General features: G+C 36.7%; 2 protein-coding genes across 5 annotated transcripts in view; one reads left to right on the top strand and one right to left on the bottom strand.

The window, feature by feature from the left end:
* Nucleotides 1-14,416, bottom strand: part of FAM126B (family with sequence similarity 126 member B) — a 54,352-nt gene extending 39,936 nt beyond the window's left edge. The window contains exons 1-2 of one of the 4 annotated variants that reach the window (XM_035332053.1): nucleotides 14,317-14,416; nucleotides 13,866-13,909 (exon numbers count right to left, since the gene is read on the bottom strand). The gene's annotated coding sequence lies outside the window, so the exon portion shown is untranslated. Of the gene's footprint in view, nucleotides 1-13,865; nucleotides 13,910-14,063; nucleotides 14,225-14,316 lie in introns of those variants that run through there. The other 3 variants (XM_035332056.1, XM_035332054.1, XM_035332055.1) reach the window with 3 other exon arrangements.
* A 12-nt stretch (nucleotides 14,417-14,428) lies between these two features.
* Nucleotides 14,429-19,937, top strand: NDUFB3 (NADH:ubiquinone oxidoreductase subunit B3). Its single transcript, XM_035332092.1, has 3 exons — nucleotides 14,429-14,562; nucleotides 17,710-17,845; nucleotides 19,676-19,937. The coding sequence occupies exons 2-3, from the start codon at nucleotides 17,712-17,714 to the stop codon at nucleotides 19,830-19,832; spliced, it is 291 nt and encodes a 96-aa protein (XP_035187983.1). The 5' UTR covers nucleotides 14,429-14,562; nucleotides 17,710-17,711; the 3' UTR covers nucleotides 19,833-19,937.
* Nucleotides 19,938-21,523: the final 1,586 nt, after the last annotated feature.

Below are 21,523 nucleotides of genomic sequence, written 5' to 3'. Positions count from 1 at the left end.
AGCCCTACCCCAGTAAAACCAAAGATTGACAATGCTCTTGCAAACTTTTATACCATACATCCGCAGATTGAGATGTTTCTTGTGACAAGGGTCAAATAAATTTCAGCTGCTGTCAAAAAAGGTATAAAGAAAAGACACATCCCATCTGTCCCCAAAAGCCTCCAAGTCATTCTAAGACCCAGACTATCTACTGTGCCTTTTCAAGCACCAGAAATCTGTGCTGCCAAGCCCTCTATCAATAATTATTACACTGAAATTGTGCCTTGCAGATGCGAAATTTTGGTAGCACGCTGAAAGCCAAACAATTAGGGCAGTATGAAAATATTAAACTGAAAAGACACTTTATAGCACAGTTTAAAAAAAATAAAGGATTATAAAGCTAACATTTTCACTGCATTGCACAGAGCAATTGTGCAAAGCTGAAGTGAATTTTTTCCAGGGGAAAAAATTAAGTCCTATTTGTCTCACAGAGTCTAAGGACCTGAAAAAAGCCACAGCCCTAACTTACACATTTGTAGCTAAATCTGTTCTTAGGAGTTCATACAATGAATGTAGCAGAAAAAGAGAAGAGTTAAGACAACTTAGGATGTGGAAATAGACATGTGCAAGTACTCCCTCTGCTTTACCTATGGGATTTTGGTGATAACAATGCATTAAAAGGAGTTACCCTGCAGCCTTAAATACAGTAGCGCATGCATTAGTTATTCTATTATGAAGACTGGACACACACACACATAACACCCACATGTAGATTAGCCATAGAAATGTTACCTTATACATTCTCTTGGCACTAGTTACCTTAGAAGTGTGGGAATAAAAATGTTGTTTTTGAAGAGGTACATTGTTTAGAGGGAAGGAATGTGGTATTGAGATATGCTTGCAGTGATAAGAAAGCTTAACAGAGAACCTTGTAAAATGCAGATGACTGGACTCCTTAGAACAATTAGGTGAAGATCACGGTGTCAAGTCAGATAAGTGAAGAAACATTTCCACTTCAAACAGTAAAAAAAAAAAAAAAAAATCCAAAAGAAATTTGAAATTTAACAGGCCGGCAACTGAAGGCCATGTATTGTCTGTAAGTATTAGATAGGTTGTGAACCTGGATTACCCAGTCAATGGGGAAACAGGGGAGGGTCCCGGTCATCAAGAAATAAAGTATACAAACTGTACTGTATGACTAGGTAGGTGCACTCCTGCTTGTGGAATGCCCGCCATTGCAATCGCGAATAAAATTGCTACTTCACTGAGATCCTCGCCTGAGCCTATGTTATTGGCTACAGAGTGTTTCTCACAAAAGCAACTTCATACAGTCATCCTACACTAAACCTAAAGCATTCTCGTCAGGATCCTGTGCAATAACCCATCCTACACTAAACAATATAGGCTTTCCTCCCTTTGCATTAGTTCATACGTAATAACTCTTCCTATGCTAGTTTGTCTGCAGCTCATTAGTTTCTTCACTTACAAAAACATTTCTGTGCAAACTACTTTTTGTGTAACCCTACCTCTCCTGAGCAACTTCTTGGTACGGAATTTTGGTTCATGAAGTAAATTAAATCAAGAAAGACTTTTCTAAAAGATAGGAAACACAGTAAAAATGTAGTCTGAAAAAGCTATATGTATAATAGCAGGCTTACACTTGCAAAACCACAGTTACGGGGCATTCATTACTAAGTGCTAAAAATGAGTAATTATCAGTTAAAAGAAATCTTGAGACAGAATTTCTTTGGGAACAAAAACAAAACAAAATGCAAAAAAAAAATAATCAACACACAATTTAGAACAAGACTGCAAACGCTACAATGAAACAGATAGCAATCTTGCCCACAAAGGAAAGCAACGTATGCAGAAACAGTTCTAGTAATATGAACTTGTTTCTAAGCAGCTTCCCATTTTTGAGCCATGACATCCTCCCTTGACAGAAACTAATGTTATATTATGAAAATAGCCATTACACATGAAGTGCTCTGTCAGTTTCAGACCATTAAGACACCAGCATGTATTTCTTGCTGCAATACCTGCTTCCAACTGCAATTCATCCGAACTAGAATTTAGCTTACACATTTGTGAATTAATTTACCTATCTTTCTTTCCTCTACCCTAAAAATTCCCAAAGAGAGCTGACACAAAGGATCCTTTGTCATTACCTGTGATTCTATTATTTCCAACTTCAGGTGGTGAAGTTTTCAGCTCTGTGAAACAGAATGTAAGTAAATGAAGCTGAGGTGTCAGATTCTCCCCCCATCATTACACTTACCTAAACATATCCATAAACTCTTAAACAAGTGAATACAAATTTATTTCAATTATAGCTAAGATGATGTATCATTTAAAGAATTGTATTCTTAATGTCATAATACTAAATTCCAACATGCAGTTTCAAAATGCCAGTTAAATGTTCCTAAGCATTAGGATATATTCCTTTATTGCATGATCACATAATTTTCTTATGTGTGACTCAGATACATCATTCGCACTTAAGATGTAAGGTTTTGAAGGATAAAATTAATTCTGATTGATGTTCTGGTCTTGCTTTCCCAATAGAAATTCCTAGACTTCAAAAAAGCAAACTGAACAACCAATATACAGTTACATGAAATATTGATCTCAACACTGCTCATCAAGGTAACAACTTCATTGCAGCACAGACATCTTCCACTTGATCCAACAGATTACATGAGGCAATCAAAACCTGCATGTGAACTATGAAGAGGACTTAAGACACACACACAGGCTGCTTGCTCTTCTCAGGTGGAACAATGTAGCATCAGCAATTCAAAACCACAAGATATGCTTCAGCATTCAGACTCAAAACTGCTCAGAGTATAGCTGCCTTGTATTTGTTTTCTGAAAGTTAGAGAGGGGGTCTAAGGACTGCAAACAACAATCCCCTAAGATGAGAAGAAAAATACTGTTCTTTTGTATTGGAATCAGACCAATCTCTTTTTATGAAACAGAATCCACAAATGATAAGTAAGATATGTTGCTGATCATCTTGATTCTGGACAACACAGATCCATCAAGAGCTACCTTAACATGAGCTACCCACTCAATTGACCCAATTGATTAAGGTAACTGTCCTGTATAAATTGATGCTAGTGACCAAACCTATTAACTTCAACAGGATTCCTCCAGAGCTGGAGGTTATATGGTCTTTGATGGACTTTCTCTTTCATGGTAACCAGGCAAAGAAATAGTGCCTCTAAAAAAAGGACAGCTCATTGTAATCACCTGATAAAAATTCTTGCGAAACTCTGAAATTCAGCTTACTATGGTCTGGCATTTTGTGGCTTATCCAGTTGAATTATAAAACTCTGTGAAGCAACCGTATGAGAATTAAAACACTAGTAAATGTAAACCAGTACAAGAGGTACACAAGTTTCCTCTTTTGCCTTGGTATGAGTTTAATAATTAATCTTCACTGTTCAATAGTTAAACACAATGCACAATGTTTACGTAGTCGTTATTCTTTTACTCTTAAACTAATGTTAGAAAAGGATAGAGATGGACTGGTCCTAGGAAAAAACTGGTTAATATTTTGTGTGAAGTGGCTTTTCTTTGTTTGTTTGTTTTAATAGTGAGGAGCACTAAGTTACTAGCATACTGGGACTTTTTATTTATTTGTTTATTTAACCAGAATTTTAAGTCTTTTTTTTTCTGGGGCAATTTTTTATATACAGTCTCTTTAGGAATGTAATCTAAACCTAGCGCAAATAATTTACACCAACCAGATCTCTGTTAGGCAACACTTTCTTCAATGCTTTTCTTTTATCTTAGCTGTAGATCAATACCAAGGCGGGGTTGGGAGGTGGTAGGATTTCCACAACTTTTTCTGATGAAACACTAAGCAGTTAAGAGTGTGACTTCAACTGAAACAACCCTATTCCCCACATCAGCCACCGGTGAATTCCGTAAAGAAGCAGATGGGGAAAAAAAGAGGAGTAGGGGAGAGGGATTAAGTGCATCCTGCTATTTTCATGAACATTTTCTACACATAGCCTAAACAAAATTAAAAAGCTTTGTCATATAGTGTCCTAGTGTACTTTCAGAAGGCAGAGATTACCAAAAATTTGATTTAACAGCACTGAAAATTCATGCAGCTAGCTTCTGAGTAACCTTCCTTCTGTTTATGGTTGATGTAGAAGGAGGAATGGAATTTCTTTACAAGTTGTCAATTTTACAATGTTCTAGGTTTTCAAATATATTTTCTAGCACCATAAAACACAAAAGCAGGAATGCTCACTGAGGACTCAAAGTTCTAAAATTCAGCCATTTTTACATAACCTCACCCATACACAGAGAAGCTCTGGGGTTTTGTTTGTAATACTAAATAGTTCTGCTAAAAACTGTCTTCAAAGCAATGGTAGAATTATGTTTTTTCTTCCCTCAAGTCTTCCTGAGTAAATCCACCTTTGGAAAAAGACCAGAGATGGCCTTAAATGCAGATATGTCAAAAGAGTTATACTACTACTTTTTGAAACATTAAGCAAAAGGGTCTTCTTTAACAAATTTTATATAGCACATCCACTTGAAATATAAACTTATCCACATGAAATATACTCGACATACAGTTTCCTTATTCTTCTACTGGTAAGTCATGCTGCCCATCTAGGTAACATTTCTGACCTTACTTTTTTTTTTTTTTTTTTTTTAATTTTATTGGCAATACAGCAAATTTGGTTCATCCTCTTCAAATATGTCAGAAAAAAAAATAATCAAAGCCTGTTTTTAATTAAACAGCCTTTTAAATATATCGCTGTTCCATTTCCCTATGGGATTGTGCTGATAGGAATAGTGAGCACGTACTGAAGTGCAAGCACCAGGCACCTGAGATTTTTCGATTATATGTTTTTGCTGCAAGGAATATACTCCTCTAATACCCTACATCATGATTCATAAAACAGGTATGGACAGTCTTTCAAAGGCAACTCAGACAGAAAGTTTAGGAACACCGGGGTTATTGGCATGCAGACAATGTACCTGCACAGCACCGAGCAGCCTCTTGAAAGGTAAGGTTGATAAGAGGCACACACCAACACCAACAAAAAGTCCAACCCACATAGTCCAAGTGTGAGTACTTCAGTGTGTGTGAGAAAACTGTTCTGAACAAAATACAAATCCATACCCGGTACCCTGGTACTTATAATTACGTACACACTTGTACTTAATAAGATTATGCAATAATCACTTCTTATCAGTGAGCAGTAGGAATTTCATACTTGGGGCAGAAAAAATCCTTATGCTTTTTGTCTTATTTCCCAGCTATTCAATTGGCATAATAAGACTTTTGTAGCTATATTTTAATTATTTTGTTTCCTAATCAGTCCTCTGTCATTTGAGTAACTAAAACCAAGAAATAAAGATCCTAACTTCAAACATTTTCAAGCAATAAAGAAGTAAATGCTAGAACTTTTTTCATTTTTCATAGATGCAAGGCAAATGCACACAGAGACTATTTACTAATACCAATATTCCATATTTCAGAAAGCTATACAGTCTGCATTCACATAGACAAAAATACAGTCATCACAATCATACAAATCAATTCAAAGCCAACATGCTTACTAAAGCAGAATTTCCCAATAGTTCACAAAAATAGCAATAAAATAACTATTACTGGAATTCTGTATAAAGACAAAAGATGCAGGAAAAATATTTTTGTCTATTAAAACCTACCTGTTGGAACATGAACTTGAAATATTCAAAACTTGCTAAAGCTGAAAACTCTTTAAAGTGTGATTAAGGTTTCCTAACCAGCACAATAATATTGATTTATCTGTCCCTCCTCTCTCCCACATCTCACAAAAATCAAAAGATTTGTATTAAAATAAGCTATTAAATACAATGTCTGGTATTTTATCATCATGGAAGCATTATTAGAAGAGATAAGCAGTTGACTGTCATACCCACGCATATCTCCACCAGCCAAATGTGGTAACATTCCTACAAAACCTTCAGACGTTAGCAGTACTAAAGAAGTTATTTTCCAGCAGCTGGCAAGAAAAGGAAAGCTGTATTCTCAGTGACCAATAGATCATTTTAAAGCTTTCTGCAGCATGCTTTAAATCTTATTTTATTACATAAAATAAGCATCTAGAGGCATCCTAATCTTTACACAACTTTCTTTGAACTTTCTTCTACTTTTCTCACATTGTCACGTTTTGTCTTTAGCATTGATCAGTATCCTCAAGTCTGAGCAAAAGGGCACAGAGGGAACAAACCAAACATAACCTTTGCACATTTGGTTAATATACATTGCTAAAAAAAGATGGGGACAAGGGCAAGGAGGTGGAGGGATGACAACACCCTGTAACACCCTGTGACAATCAGCACAGTACTTGATTTCACAATTTCAGCAGCATCAGTGCCAATTAGTACTGCCCACTGACCTCTAATTCAGTCTGGAATACATCCACAAACCTTAACCTGATTAGGAATTTGTGCACAATTGTGAAATTCCATAGTTGCACTTTTTTTTCTCTGCTCTAGCATCATGAGTTTTACTTGAGTTTTATTTCAAGATAAACATTGAAGTAGCTAGGGAAAAAAAAAAAAGTAAAATACAAATACAGCTAATTTATAGAAATTATTATGGAATTTACAGGAGTATTTCCAACAGTTTTGGGTCTGGTTGTTTTTTTTTAATGCCAGAGATTGTATTTGAGCTAACTCGGCAACTTAAAAATCAGGCATAAAATGCCAACATCTTAACTTCAATTAAAAAGGAGATTGGTACAGTAGTTTTAGATTTTTCCATATAAACTCTGAAAATTAACTGCTAGAAAAAAACATAGTAGACCTGTTGTTAGCAAGGATTTAGAATTTTTTTTTAAAAAAAAAAATGCACTCTCTCAAAGTAAAGAGTTCAGTGCAGTGACACATCCATGTCCCAAAAGCATCTGCTCTCTTCTATGGCTGAAGCAACTAACAAACCAACAAAGTTTCATTTCTGTATGTACAAAGAGTGACTGTGTGTGTATTTTCACCACTGATGCAGAAAAAACGACTTTCTCTGACATTAGCAGTTATCCTCACTAGGACTACTATGAATATTCCTAGTCCACTCAGTACCCTCACAAGCAAAGGACTTTCTTAGTCATTTCTCAAACCTGTCCTTTGGACATTAAACTGTGCCTAAACCATTCACATTGCAACAATCAGCTGAACAGGCTGGGCTAACAGTCAGGGCAAATTATTTTAAAGTTTGTATTTGCTCTCTCAAGTTCTAACACTGTTTATGGTGAGAAGATAAAGAAAATCTTTCAAAGGAAGAGTTGCTGTCACAGAACATCTATGAAATTAAACAGCTCAGAAATACAGTTTAATAAATGCTTAGCTTAAATTACTTTGATATTTTAGGTATTTCTTTCATTCAACTTAGCTTCCACCCCAAGATGCTCAGCTCTACTTGTTTTTCCATAGGTAATACTTAATTGTTTGAGACTTGCACAAAGTTCTTGCTACTCTGACAAGGTAAAGATGAGTGCTGCATTCTATTGCAGTTCATTAAGCTATGAGAATGGCTCACATAAAGCCTGACAAAAACAGCACCTCATTCTGTTATCTTCCAAAAAAATTACCCGAAATGTAGTTTAATAAATTCCATAAACTTAAGGATGTTACTACTTGAAACTAACGCACAGATGCAACATTGACAAGATCAAGTTACCACCACATATCATGGCTTCTCTATTACAATTATGAAATAGAATGGGCACATAATTAGCAATCTAAAAGAAGCTTTTGAAGCCCGGCAATTTTGACTAAGACCTGCTCTATGCCAAGAACAAGATGCAAACAGCTTAAAAAAAAGAAAAAATTCCACGCACATAAGGAACTAGTCATTTTTCCATTCCAGATCTAAACTCCCCTTGGTCTCCTTTGTCCATATTTAGCTCATGCTGTTCCGGCTCAACTGAATGTCTTTAAAAAAGGCAATGGAAAGTTCTCCACTGTTACCCATACAGAGGAATAGAAGCTTTTGCTAGAATAAATCCTTCATCAGCGTTCTTTACATTTCTCTGTAAAATAATGTAAAAACATTATTATTACTTAACAGATTCCTCAATCGCTTCTTGTGTAATTTCATTGAAGTAAATTGATTTTTAGCAACCATCTCATTGCTGTTATTAGAATATGAAGAGTTTGAAAATATATTAACATACCCTCCCCTTACCCTTATACTATTACTGTTATACTATATACTTTCTAAATCAAGTTTTCTACCTCGTGGCCCTACTCCAAACCAGAACAGAGGCAAACATGCAGAGGGGCTGGTCTCCAGCCTCTTCTAAAGCTCAGGGTATTCTCAAAACTGAAGGAGACAGAAAGAAGAAACAGATACCAGAATTCTCAGAAACAGCACGCACGTGCCAACCTACCTGAATAAAGAGGAAATAAATTTATTTCACTCTTTCCAGATATAGACTAGTTCCCCTCACCTCTAATATATGCCAAGGCAGGGCAAATGGGAAGACAACCCCAAATACATCTACTAAATAGAGAGAATGGGAAGAGGAAAAAAATCCCCAAAGTACCAGCACTGCCCTGTATGAATCAGCAAACTAGTCATACAGCCTGTGCAAATGTTGGTATCATACATCACACTTAAAGATACTTCAGTGGAACAGTAACATGTAACTATTTAAAGAACTCACAAACCACACAGAATGTAGACACCAGTAAAGAAGACCTAACCATTTCAGTTTACTGAAGAATCACAGTAAATTAAAAAATATAATAAAGTTAGCTAAATTACTCAGATTACACACAAGAACATAGATTTAGCATTTCTGGACTACAAAAATAAATTACTATCTAACTCTAATCAGTTATTATCTAACTCTATATTGTGTAAGTACTCTATCGTGCAGAAAGAACCCCCAAACCATGCAGAAAGAACAAATTCTTGGAAGAGTTTTAACAAGTTTCCACTGCTCCATCAACCTCCATCAGGTCTTGAGCTGAACAGCATCATGTAGGCAGGGAATTTAGCCACTCCCAATATTCTGTACTGGGAGAAAAATAAAGTTCACCACTTTGCAATAGCCATTTTAGTTCACTACTCAGTGCAATCTTCCAAATATCTCTGGTTCTCTATATTCCAATCAAAAGTAAACTAATACTTTTGAACCATAGTATACATACTGCTCTACAGAATAATACCAAGAGGTCAAGGCAGCAGAACTGACATAAGCAGTGGCCAACAGGAGCAAGCCAGACTGCCTGCAGAGCAGAAATCAAAGAAAAAAACAAAAAGATGACTTGACAATGACCATTCTTTACAAATCACCCAAACCGTGACTCCTAGTTAAATTTATATTGAAGTAGATAAGTAAGTTTTATTCCCCAAAGCATTTTCAAATAGGATCTAGATGAGAAACCCACAACTTTAGAGGAAAAGGATATCTCATGGCAGCAGAGTAACACTCTAACAGAGTTCAGCCTAATACACCAGAAGGGTGCATTATACCTAGATTACACTACAAGGGCACAAAATAAGAAGATGCAAATTAGTTTAAGAGTAGCTACATGGTTTATTAAACAAATACGTTCCATAACCACATAATTTATTACTCCTAAAACACTATATATGGACATAAATGCCATACCATAAACATCTGTAACATACCTTTTCTAAGTTTTTTGGCTCCAAACTGAATACATAGTCAATTTGGGTGTAGTGGGTTATATTTGACAAAAGATTTAATGCTAACAGAAGAATGACTAATGGCCACACTGTAATTCTCCTTACAATACAAAACTTTTATTAATTATTGATAACTTGCAGCATATGTTGGAACAGTTTGTGGACTGTGTTATTTTGCCCAGCACCCGATCCTGATCTATGTTTATACATTTTCTTCTCTGTGGTGCTGCTGGCCGTAGAGAATTTGGTGTTACTATACAACAACATTCTATTTCATCAGAAGTGCCCCTCTACCTCCTGACCTCATGCTTCAAGTTTAAGGACTAAGGTCAGAATTCTATAGCGGGGGGAAGAATCACTCACATATGTATGTTCTGTGATTGAAGTTTAAAAAAAATCAAATTATTTGGCTTGTTAATAGAAGCATGAATTATCCAAGGAAAGGTACAGAGAGAAAAGTTCAACCAACTAACTAGGTTATCTTTATTTGTGAACAAGTACAAACTAAACACTTTCACACTCAAAATATTTGCATCTATCTGCACACATACTGAAATATAAGAAAATCCATTTAAACATAAGAAAATAAACTTTTTCAAAGTGAGGTGGTTTAAACACTAGAAGAGGTTACCCAAAGAGCCTGTGGAGTCTCTGCCTTCAAAATCTGAGGGGATCATGTCCTGAGGAACCTGCCCTAGTAGGCCCTGCTTTGAATAAAGGGGTTAAACTACATGATCTCCAGAAGTCCCTTCCAACCTCAATCCTCCAGTGATTCCATTATTTAAGAATCTCAGTTTCTACCAAAAAAAAAAAAAAAAAAAAAAGGACAGCAAAACAAAGGTTCAGGAAAAACAAGATTAGTCAGATAATGCGTAACACCTACAAATATTTCCCAAAGTCACCATCACTATTCTACAGTTACCTTTAGAGCCTACATGAAATGTCTGAGCAAATTATGCAACTCAGAAGTTAATGTTTGCTTGAACAAAATTCTGCATGAAATTTTATCTACTACAAGGTAACAACTGCAAAGGAAGCACAGCTAAAAACAGCATTAAATAAAAATTACTTCTTGTAACTATACCATTTGTAAATGAAAATACCTGACTGAAGTAGCAAGTCAAAACCTACGACTGATGACTGTGTCTGCTTAGATCACTTTCTCCCCAGGAGTCATGACTTCTTCCTAAATGGTATTTCCTATGGCAAAGATGGACTTCACTGGGAGTCAGCTGAGGAAGCCTTCAGCTTCCCTGTCAGATATTAGTTTATATCTTAACACAAAGCAACAAACAAAGAAAATGAAAAAATGAAAGCTAAAATTCTTTTCCTGCCCAGGCCAAGTGTTTGACTGAACATATTAGCTTGATTTTAAAGATTCTAAACTCATATCAAAGTGTTTGGGAAACAGCCAAACAATTCCATCCCTCCTCCTACAGAAAACAGGGGTATCATATCAAGTTCTCAGATAACAGGTTCAAAACAGTACATAGGAATGAGTTATTCACGCAACACAAGATATATGGTGATGCTTGCTGATTCAAAAACCATACGCGGACTCAAGAGTTTTAAAAAATTAGGCACATTCATGGAAGAAAAAGCTACACAAAACAGCATCCCCACTGAGAGACTGGGAGAGCTGACCTAAGGAGTAACCTGATACACTTGCCTAGAAAAAAAGAGTAAGAATAGAGCATCTGCTGTCAGCCCTGGGGAATGAGTAGGATTGAAACAATGGTCTCGTCACATACCAGCTTTAGACTTCAAGATAGGATAGCAGATTAATCCAGTACAGTTGTTCTGTGAAGAATGATCTCTGGATTGCCAAAATACAGAAAGAAACTAACAGTGTTGCAATAGCACATCAATCCTCCAAAAGAGGAGTGAAACAGTGGTTTGACATTATAATACGATCCATGAAATATTTAGTTCTACTGCAGCCTGAGAAGGCAACTTACTTTCCAGCCTTTCATAACCTTTTTTTTTTTTTTAAAAAAAATAAATCTAAAGAAACCAAGGTGGACTAAGGAAAAACGTTTTTCATCATTACAGCAATTAAATCAGGAATTACAATTTTATTTGAATAAAAACAGGCTTCCAATGAAGTATAAATAATCAACATAGAGCCTGAGAAAGTAACATGCAATTTCAGGAGAAAAATATGTAGTATTTAGTTTTAAGCAATTCAAGTATGTATTAAGACATTAAGTGAAAAAAGAAAAACAACACACCTCTTGCATGTCAAAGTTGAAAAAAAAAAAAATCAGGTCACTGTCTGTCATACAGCTCTCTACTCCAGAAAGTAATCTGAAAGAGCATACCACTCAGTACAGATCACAGGAGAATGTTAGTGTGCACGGGCAGAGAAGAATAGTACCAACAATGAATCTGTTAATCTAGAACATATATCAACAAAAATTTCTGGAAACATGGGTTTCTGAAAGCTATCAAGAAAGCCTTGCCACCTTCCCCTAGCCTACTAACATAAGCAGGAACCCCAGCTAATCACAACTAGCATGGCTGGAGCAACACTAATGTAACTGCATCCTAGAACACTTAATTTTCAGAAATTATCACCACCATGAATAGTAGCAAAGAAAAAAAAAGCAACTAAATGAACCATAAAAAATACTGATTATTTGTACACAGAATCCCAATGACCTTCTCTTCCTACAGGATATCCAGTATGTTCTACACAAGAGAAAAACTTCTTTATGTTAGCTCCTTGTCTACACTATAGTTCCAGCCTTAACAAGTGAGTTAAAGATATTGAAGTTTACTTCTCAACAACAGGCTATAACAAGACATTGAGGTCCCTTAAAATTATCTAAACTCACTTATTTGGTGAAGATTCAGCTTCATAAAGCTTCCTATATCCCCAAAACATCACATCCCTCATATCTGCAGTCTTTTATTTTGGAACGAAAGAGTACAGCACATACTGAAAGAAAATAAAATTTAGGAAGCAAGACATTAAGTAATCTCATTTTAGAGCAAATCAATAAACTGCACAAAGTTAGTCCTATCAAGAGATTTTATGTATTTGGGGAAACAGATGCCAAAACCTTGTTCAACCCTGAAATTTATAGTGTATTTGAAGGTGAATCTTGCAGTTTACTCCTCCACTATAATTCTATTTGACTACAATGGGTCACACAAAGTCAATCTGCTCTGATCAGTACTGAACATAGAAGCTGATAGACTCAGCAGTATCAGTAAAGTACGGCTTCATGGATCAAGCCATACTTAAATACACTATGAAAAACAAAACAAACAACATAAAACACAAGGCCATGACCTTACATTTTTCCATCAAAAATAAAACTATTCTCTTTGGTATCTAGCATGTTTACAGATCACTGAAAAATATTTCTGAGGAAAATATAAACATTCCAAAGCAACACTAGAGGCTGAGCACATAGCCAGTAGCTTTCTATCATTACAAGAAAGGAGAAATACTTCACAAGTATCAGACAGATCATTGTCCATGTGATGGAGATTTAACTCCCTGATACCCAACAAATAAAGAATCCTTCCCCAGTTGCATCCTTCAACACATTAGAGAAAAACAAATGCATCTCCTCTCAATCTGACATTGTATCTTGCAGACTTTACCTCCCAGGGAAAAAACATTCAGTGCTGAAGCCAGACAGAGGCAGTCTGGATTAAACAGATGGCACACTATTTAGAACACTTTCACTGTTAATAACATGATAATGGCATTCTTCCTGGAACTCTTCTCCCAATATCCCCATAAAAAAAAACAACTGAAACATCTTTTCATCAGATACTAAAAAATCAAAGCTGCAGTCTGTCCTAAAATCCTGTCAATACCATGTTATAAAACAGTGTATATTCCCATTTTTATAAATGTGTCAAAAATCAGTATCCTGGAGTTTGTGTTTTGCTATAAAGAATTAACATTATAGTAGTATCTAGAGTAAAGAAATGGTGTAAGCCTTTGTAAGTCAGTGACTGGGTGGTTACCTTTATCAGTTTCTTTCCAGATAAAAGGCACAATGTACTCAACTTCGAAGCGTACATATATATATATGCGCATATATATATATGTATATTCAGATAGTCACACAATCAACACTTCATAATTGCCACAGCACGCCAAACCCCAAGCTCTCCAGGAACAGGCACTGAATGTAACGAAGCAGTAACCTCAATGGAAATGCAGGTCTCAAGAAAACCCTTAACTTACAGTTACCTTTCAGCACAGCTCCAGAATTCCAGGCAGCTTCCACGCTTCTCCTAGGGAAACAAACAGCGATGCCCTTTTAGGACGCATCCAGCGGCGGGCACCGGACGGGCTCACCCCCAACAATCCCCCAGCTCCTGCCCGCGACGAGCAGAGCCCCGAGACCAGGCAGCGGCCGAGCGGGGGGCGCGCGGGCCCGGGGCTTACATAAGCGCGGCGCCCTGCGGGAGGAGGCAAGGGCGGCCCCGCTCCCTTCAGGAGGAGGCGGCGGCAGGGACGGTTCGCGCCCCCGCACTCACAGCCCCTGCGCGCTTCCGTCCCTGCCGGGGCGCCGGCACCAGCCGACGGGCAACGCAGGAGGGAAAAGGAAGGGGGCACTCGATACCAGCCCATCCGAAGCCCCACCCGCCGCCACTCAAAAACTCCGGTCCCGAGCGGAGCGGCCACACCGCCTCCTCACCTCTCCTCCAGCCGCTACCGACCCCCCACCTCAACAACGCGCCCGCCCATTGGGCTGCTTCCGCGCCAAACAAGCCCCGCGCTGATTGGCCGCGTGCTTACCCCTTCTCTCGTCCGGCAGGAATTAAACGGAACGGGAAGCGCGAGGAATTCTTGTGGCCGGTCCCGATTTCTGCTTCGCAGGCAGCAGCCGCTGCCTTCCGTTTCCGGGGGGCTGTGACCTGGCGGCCGGTCACGGAGCGGACAGGTACCGGGGACCCCTGGCGTGCCGGTGGAGCTGGGGGCTAGGCGTGCGTGTGCCCAGAAAGCGTTTTCTGGGAAAAGGGCAAATATTTGTAGGAGAGGGTGTTTGTTTGTTTTGTTTCGGAGGTAGCAATAGACTGCGGTACAGTTCTCGTTAAGATTTTCTGCTCCATCGTTCTTGCCCCTACAGCCAGGGTTCTTGAGGAGTCACAGGCTTTGAAGCTGTGTTTTAAATTTTCCTGAAAATGCGGAGCATTGCATTAGCTCTTCGCTACTAGATACGTGTTAAGATGAGAAATTCACATTACTTTCTTATAGCGTGTGTTCGTCTCACTGAAAATGTTCGTGTTCCTATCTGCCTTTATCGGTCTTCTAATGAGCACTAGTGTTCTCTTGTTTTTTCCTGATACTGCTTAATATAAGAAAACTTACATAGCCGCTTCATGAGCGTAATGGTGGTGACAACTTACAGGGCAGCAACACTCTAGCCTACAATATACCTGCTTAGATAATCAAACGAATTACTTATACCTTGGAAATCTTTTAACCTGTCACTTAAATCAGGGCTTCAAAGCACTTTCAGTATAATAACGTTAATGTAATTTGATACAAACAAGCTTCTGTTTTTCCTAGTTCAACAAATCTGCACATTTGTTTCTTTAAAACTCACAGGAAAAATGTGAAGTCTGTCGTGCGCTTGGAGCAGTGCACCAAAACTTCTAAATTAGATGTCTTCTTCCCATATGATAACTGTAAAAAAAAAAAAAAGGGGGGGGGATGAAAAAGGATGAAGCATATATTCCATAAAGATGAATAAAATTGTGCTTTTTCTAGATTCTGAAGAATAAGTAGCGCCTATAGTACTGTAAAGAGACAATGTAAGCTTGTCTAAGTTAATATCTATTACCAACCCTAAAAAACTCAATCTTTGAACATACAGAATTCTAAATGTAGTTGTATCCGCATCTGTAGCACAGTTTTAAGGACTATGCCTTTTGTATCCTGACATTTTAGAACTTAAAATTCTGAAATGTTCTAGTGTCTGTAAGAAATAAAAGCTGTTTAAGCAAATGTCAAAATCAGTCAATTCTTGCCTACTATTTTGAAGATGGAACTTCAAAATATGAATTAAAAAAACAGGTGCCATGTTTAAACAAAATCAGTATTCATACAGGATAAGTGTTGACAACAATTTAAGAAATGTGACTTTTAACAGCTTCCAGTCCATATGCTTTATACTAGGAAACAAGATAGTTTCATCACAGGGTGCTTTAATTGATTATCCATCTTTTTTTTTTTTTTTTTTTTCTGCTAGGTGTGTGTGTGTTCAAATTTTGAGTCAACAACATTAAATTCTTATTCTAAAGTTTCAGCTGATGCCACCAGTTAATTCTTAGTTTAGTATTGGCACCTGAGAAATGCTAGTTTCACTGTCAGCACTGAAGATTGAAGGATTGCCCTGAGCTACAAAATACATACTGCTGCAGTAACAATACTGCCCAGCCTTACATAGAGTTCTTAATTCTTTGTTTCGATAGCCAGCCCAGCTCTCTAAGATTTAAGTCATTGTTTTCTTGTTTCTTTCTGCAGTGGATAATACGGATGTGAATGGAAAGTCAACAGTTCCTGTGTAGCTTAACTACATACCTCACATTGGTCTTCCCTACTGCTTTTATGCTAAGATCAAAATAAGTTTAAACAGTTCTACAGTTCATAAAATGGAAAACCTGCTATTTTTAACTAGTGTGTGTAATATCTGCACCACTTTATTAAAACAAATATTGCCTTTAATTGGAAATCTCTACTTTTATATTTTCTTTTCAAGTAGGTTTGACCAAACTTATTACTAAAAAGATGATGGAGTATGGGGAATTAAAAATCTGATTTCTGTTGAAATGTGAACATCTTCTAAGTGTTTAATATGCTGTTATGATTGGATTTAAAGCTAGTAGTTCTGCATGGTTTTAATATTTGATATATATGCATAAATGCTTGTAACAAACTAACATTGGATAAGGATTCTATGATTCTGTGTTTTTAATGTCTACTGTAATGCCCTATTCTTTTATATTTACATCGGAATCTTCTGCATTTTTTTAAATTTGAAATTAAACTGTGACAAGTTAGTGTACATACATTCAATTGCATTGTTTGAGTAATTCAAGTTCGTGACCTCTTTGGATTCCAGTTATTTAAAGGAGCTGGGATAAGCCATAGTAAACAGTATTCTATAAATGTGCACATAAGTCACTAACTTAAAATTACTTGGTTTTATATTCTATCTAGGATTTTCTAGTTATGGAGTTAGTTTGATACCTCTCAATCCACATCACGCTTTTAAATTCTAAATATAAAAATAAGGATATTTTACTGGCTAGTCTCAACTAAGCCATTCAAACAGTCATTACAAGTCTCAACTTGAGAGACTATTTTACTGGCTTGAGTCTGTTTCAACTCAGCCAGTAAAATATCTCTCAAGCCAGTAAAACGGTCTCAACTAAGCTAGTCATTACAGGTCTCAACTTGTAACGCAGTTTCTTAAATGGCATATTTAAAAAAAGTCCAATGTGGAGTATTTAAACTATGATTCTGAAATATTTATGTGACATGTATATAGGCACTCTGATATCAAACTTGGATGAACTATTATCTAGCCTCCTAGGTTGTTTGATTTTTCTTCGTGTTCCTAGGCAATGTTTGTGTTATGCTATGCTATGTATTTTAAGGTCCATATTGATGGCCTTTTTATTAGGAGAAAAAAATCCATTAAAATACCGTAAATCCATAAATAACATAACGTTGCTGTTAATTCTTTGGAAATGATTTTATATGAAGACTCTTGCCTTTAGACACGTGGCTATTGCTGATAATAAATAAACCAACCATACAGGTTTTCAGACAAAATAGCCAACTATATGGGAAATAATACAATCTAGTACAGGTTGCTTTGCTGTTCTTTATCACCAGCTTCTGAAATGCTACACAGTCTCTTAGCTCTTCAAACAAAGGTGCACTCTTCACAAAGCAGAAACTGGTGTTTTGTAGGACTTCTTGTAACCTCCCCACTCTTCCTGTACAGGGTGTTAGTCCTTGTGTGTGGAAAATAAGATAGACTCCCTGAGAGCTAAAAACTCCTTATCTTTTCTTTTAGGTATGGCACACGGAAGTGAACATGGCCATGGCCAAACAGAACTCCCTGACTACAGGCAGTGGAAGGTGGAAGGTACTCCACTAGAGGATGTTCAGAAAAGGCTGGCTAAACGTGGTCTTAGGGATCCATGGGCTCGGTAAGTGCAAGAGCCTCAAAAATTATCTTGATATGTTGTCCTGTAGCATCAACTGGGTTTTGTCATTGCAGACAATACTTTCTTTAGTAAAAATTGTGAAAATTCATCTACAATAAGTAAATTAGAATTTTTGTTGTGTTTCCGTCTCTTGCACAGAGGTCACACACTGCATTACCTTGACCAGCCTCTGCATTTTTGCCAGGCACCCTTGTACTTTGTGATGTTTCCTGATGATATAGATCAAGCACAGTGACCAGGGCCTCATCCACCAAAGCACATAAGTTATGCTAGGTTTTGCACATGTGAGTAAGGCTATCTTTTTTCGGCACAGAGTTTGTGTGCTCAGTTGTTGCTGAAGTCAGTGGAACTTACATCCTAGAAATAGGGTTGCTCATAAACAACAGGAGGCCTTTATTTGAAAATAAGAAATACACTAGTACGCCATGTGGAATTTGATTCAACTATGCATTTCATTTTGCTAAGAAACAAATGTAACATGGAAGGTAAGGTAAACGTACATCATGGAAGGTGAGATTTTTACCTCTCAGTTGTCCTGTTCTACAATGAATGCCACCTCTTTTTCTGCTAGAGCAATTCTGGAACATTTAGGCAGCTATAAAACAATGATTAGCATGCATTCCCCCATCATAAACTATGTAAAATTTTGGTTGAGTACTCTTCAATCTTGGTGAATAAAACAGTAAATATTTTGTGCTGTGTGGTCCAGTTCTTCTGTAAGAAGAAAAACTACATGAGCAACTTCTCCAGGAACATTCATGCAAGAGGCTTTACCTGTTAGCACTTTCTTGTAGTGATAATAGTAATCTCTTTAAAACTTTTTGCATGCTATAACCTCTGGAGGAGATTGCGGTTGATGGCACTTTTTTCCATCTCTGTAGCAAATGTACATTAATGTATATATTCCATATGGAATAAGCTATGTGAAAGATGTCATATTTGGAAACCTACACCTTTTTCAATAAGTATCCTGTAACAGCAACTAGAAAACACTCCGCCATGCCAATATTCTTTCATCCTGAGTCACAGAAACCATTTGCACAAGAGAATATGATCTGTGAACATAAATACTTGATCACCTTGTTAAAATCTCTATCTCCCACCAAAATGATGGTTCTGATTTTGTGTGTCTATGTAAATGTGTTCTTCTCCTTTTTCTTGAAGACTTGGTGTCCTTAGAGACTCTGTTTCTTTTCTATAGATTTCTGTAGATTATGCTGGCTGAACTACATAGTGCAGGTTGAACTACACTATGCTGATTGGTTGTCAGTCACAGCAGTGACTAACATTACAATAACAATGCATTAAAAACAGTGAGACAAGAGCATCAGCTTTGTAAATATTCTAACTGTTTAGCAAAACATCATATTTTTATCTTTCCAAAATCAGTTTTAGTAGACTTTTCTGACTTTGCCTAACATAGTTAAGCGTTCTGATGTATAACAAAGTGTCTCCACACTGGGATGTTTTTTCTATGTCTGGAAAAACTTACCCTTCAAGATTGAATTATTCTAGATGTTGTATGGCACAGTGACTAGTCTTTGTAGTTACTTGTAGTTACAAATTTGGGGAGATGAGTCTCATACTAGAATTGTGTTTGTCGATGTTATTTCTACCTCATATAGATTAATATGTGTAACAGCTTAGAGTTGATGTCATTAACTTCAGTACTTAAATGATAGAAATGTTAGTCTCAATGCATATCTAAGTTGAATCAACATTTTTTTTTTTTCCCAAACAAAGATACTGTTATATTTGTAACAGTGGCTCCACTGATCCTGTTCTATTCTTTTGTTTTTATTTCTCTTCTAGTAATGAAGTCTGGAGGTATATGGGTGGCTATGCAAAACCTGTCACTGTAATGGAAATCTTTACTAGAGGACTCAAGTGGGGATTTGCAGCTTTTGTGATTGCTCTTGGCATTGAGTATACACTGTTTCCCCCAAAGAAGAATGGAGGCCATCACTAAAGGTCGAATATGACAACTTGCTGCTTTTTCATTACTAAAATGTACAGAAGACCATTGCCCATTCTGTACTTATAATATGCGTATTAAAGTATGTCACAGGTAAAAGCATGTTTCTTTGGTTTTATTATGCTTTTATGAAAGGATCAAAAAATGTAGCCAGAGCAGTTTCCTCAACTTCTGTTTGCAGAAAGAAAACAAGATACACACATGCTCTTGGGCTTGCTGTACCATCTTTTAAAGAACAGGGGAAACTGTCAGCCCAGTCCGTTAAAGCCCTGCCAGCATTCTATTGAATCAAGAATGTGTGTTCTTTTTAAGAGACAGTATCATATTACTTAAAGATTTAATAGCTATTATTTGCTGGTGGTCTTGCATGTCTTGTCATTTCTTAAAAGTATAACTTATTATCCACTTTTGTCTCTAAATAAAAATATTACCGTAACACTGCCTAAAAGTATATGAAAATACCAAACCTTACACTTAATCATATTGAAGAATTAACTAAATTGCAGACACTACACACCAAAATAAGCTGTTCTGTGTAATATCCAGAAATTAAAACTTACTGTTCTGCCATATTTACTAAGCAAAGGGGTACGTTTCACTCAGCACTAACTGTACCTTATCCTAGTACGACTTCTGATATACTTTAGCATAATTTAAATATGTGGAAAAAAAGAGAACTAATTTATCTGGTATCCAGTTTCAGTTGTAAGGTTGCATTAGTACAGATTCTTTTATACCTATTCTTTTATATCTTTTGTTTTAAATATCTTTTTTTTTTTTTTCCTTGCACTGTAGATCAGCCTCTTGTGTTTTTAGAGTGCCTGGAGTGAAAAATATAGTAGAAAATAGCTTTTTGGCAGAATGTCCTCTACAGTGTTTGGAATTAACATTGGGTAGATATTTATTTTAAATATTTCTTATGCCTTTAGTAACATAAGCAAAGGAGGGTATACTATCTTTTCAATCCAGACGATGATATCTGTTGTCACTAAACAGAAGAGCAAAAGTAATGAATTTTTAGTACCACTAGACACTTACACAGTTACTTCTGTGGTGAAGAAACTAAAATTTCTTGAAGTGATGTCACAAATTGCAGGTTTATTTAAAAAACAACAACAAAAAAGGCTTAAATATAACTTTTTTAAAGTATTTTTACACAACTTTTCTGAGTGAAATTGTAACAGTTATTTTTAAAACCAATAAACATCTGGTTTTGTAAAAACACTGAATAGTACAACTGCCACATCTCTGCATGACGTTGTTCAAGGCCTTTTCATTGGTGTGTTGCGTACTTTATTTGGACCAAAACATGTAAAATACACTGATACAAATCTAGTTTGGCTGACAAACTAATGCATTCCTCCACAACTTTTTGTAAACATCATTTTGTTTATTATGAGTTTATTGTATATTACTGCGAGAAACACTCTGTAGCCAATAACATAGGCTCAGGCGAGGATCTCAGTCAGTGTAGTAGCAATTTTATTTGCAATTGCAGTGGTGGGTGTCCCACAAGCAGGAGTGCACCTACCTAGTCATACAGTACAGTTTGTATACTTTATTTCTTGATGACCGGGACCCTCCCCTGTTTCCCCATTGACTGGGTAATCCAGGTTCACAACCTATCTAATGCTTACAGACAATACATGGCCTTCAGTTGCCGGCCTGTTAAATTTCAAATTTCT

Source organism: Oxyura jamaicensis, chromosome 7, assembly GCF_011077185.1.
Source record: "Oxyura jamaicensis isolate SHBP4307 breed ruddy duck chromosome 7, BPBGC_Ojam_1.0, whole genome shotgun sequence".
Lineage (NCBI taxonomy): Eukaryota > Metazoa > Chordata > Aves > Anseriformes > Anatidae > Oxyura > Oxyura jamaicensis.
This window is presented reverse-complemented; position numbering and strand designations above follow the sequence as displayed.

Coding starts and splice junctions, on each gene's coding strand:
- NDUFB3 (XM_035332092.1), top strand. CDS start 17,712: ATGGCACACGGAAGTGAACATGGCCATGGCCAAACAGAACTCCCTGAC. Junction 17,846..19,675: donor CTTAGGGATCCATGGGCTCG/GTAAGTGCAAGA, acceptor TTTCTCTTCTAG/TAATGAAGTCTGGAGGTATA.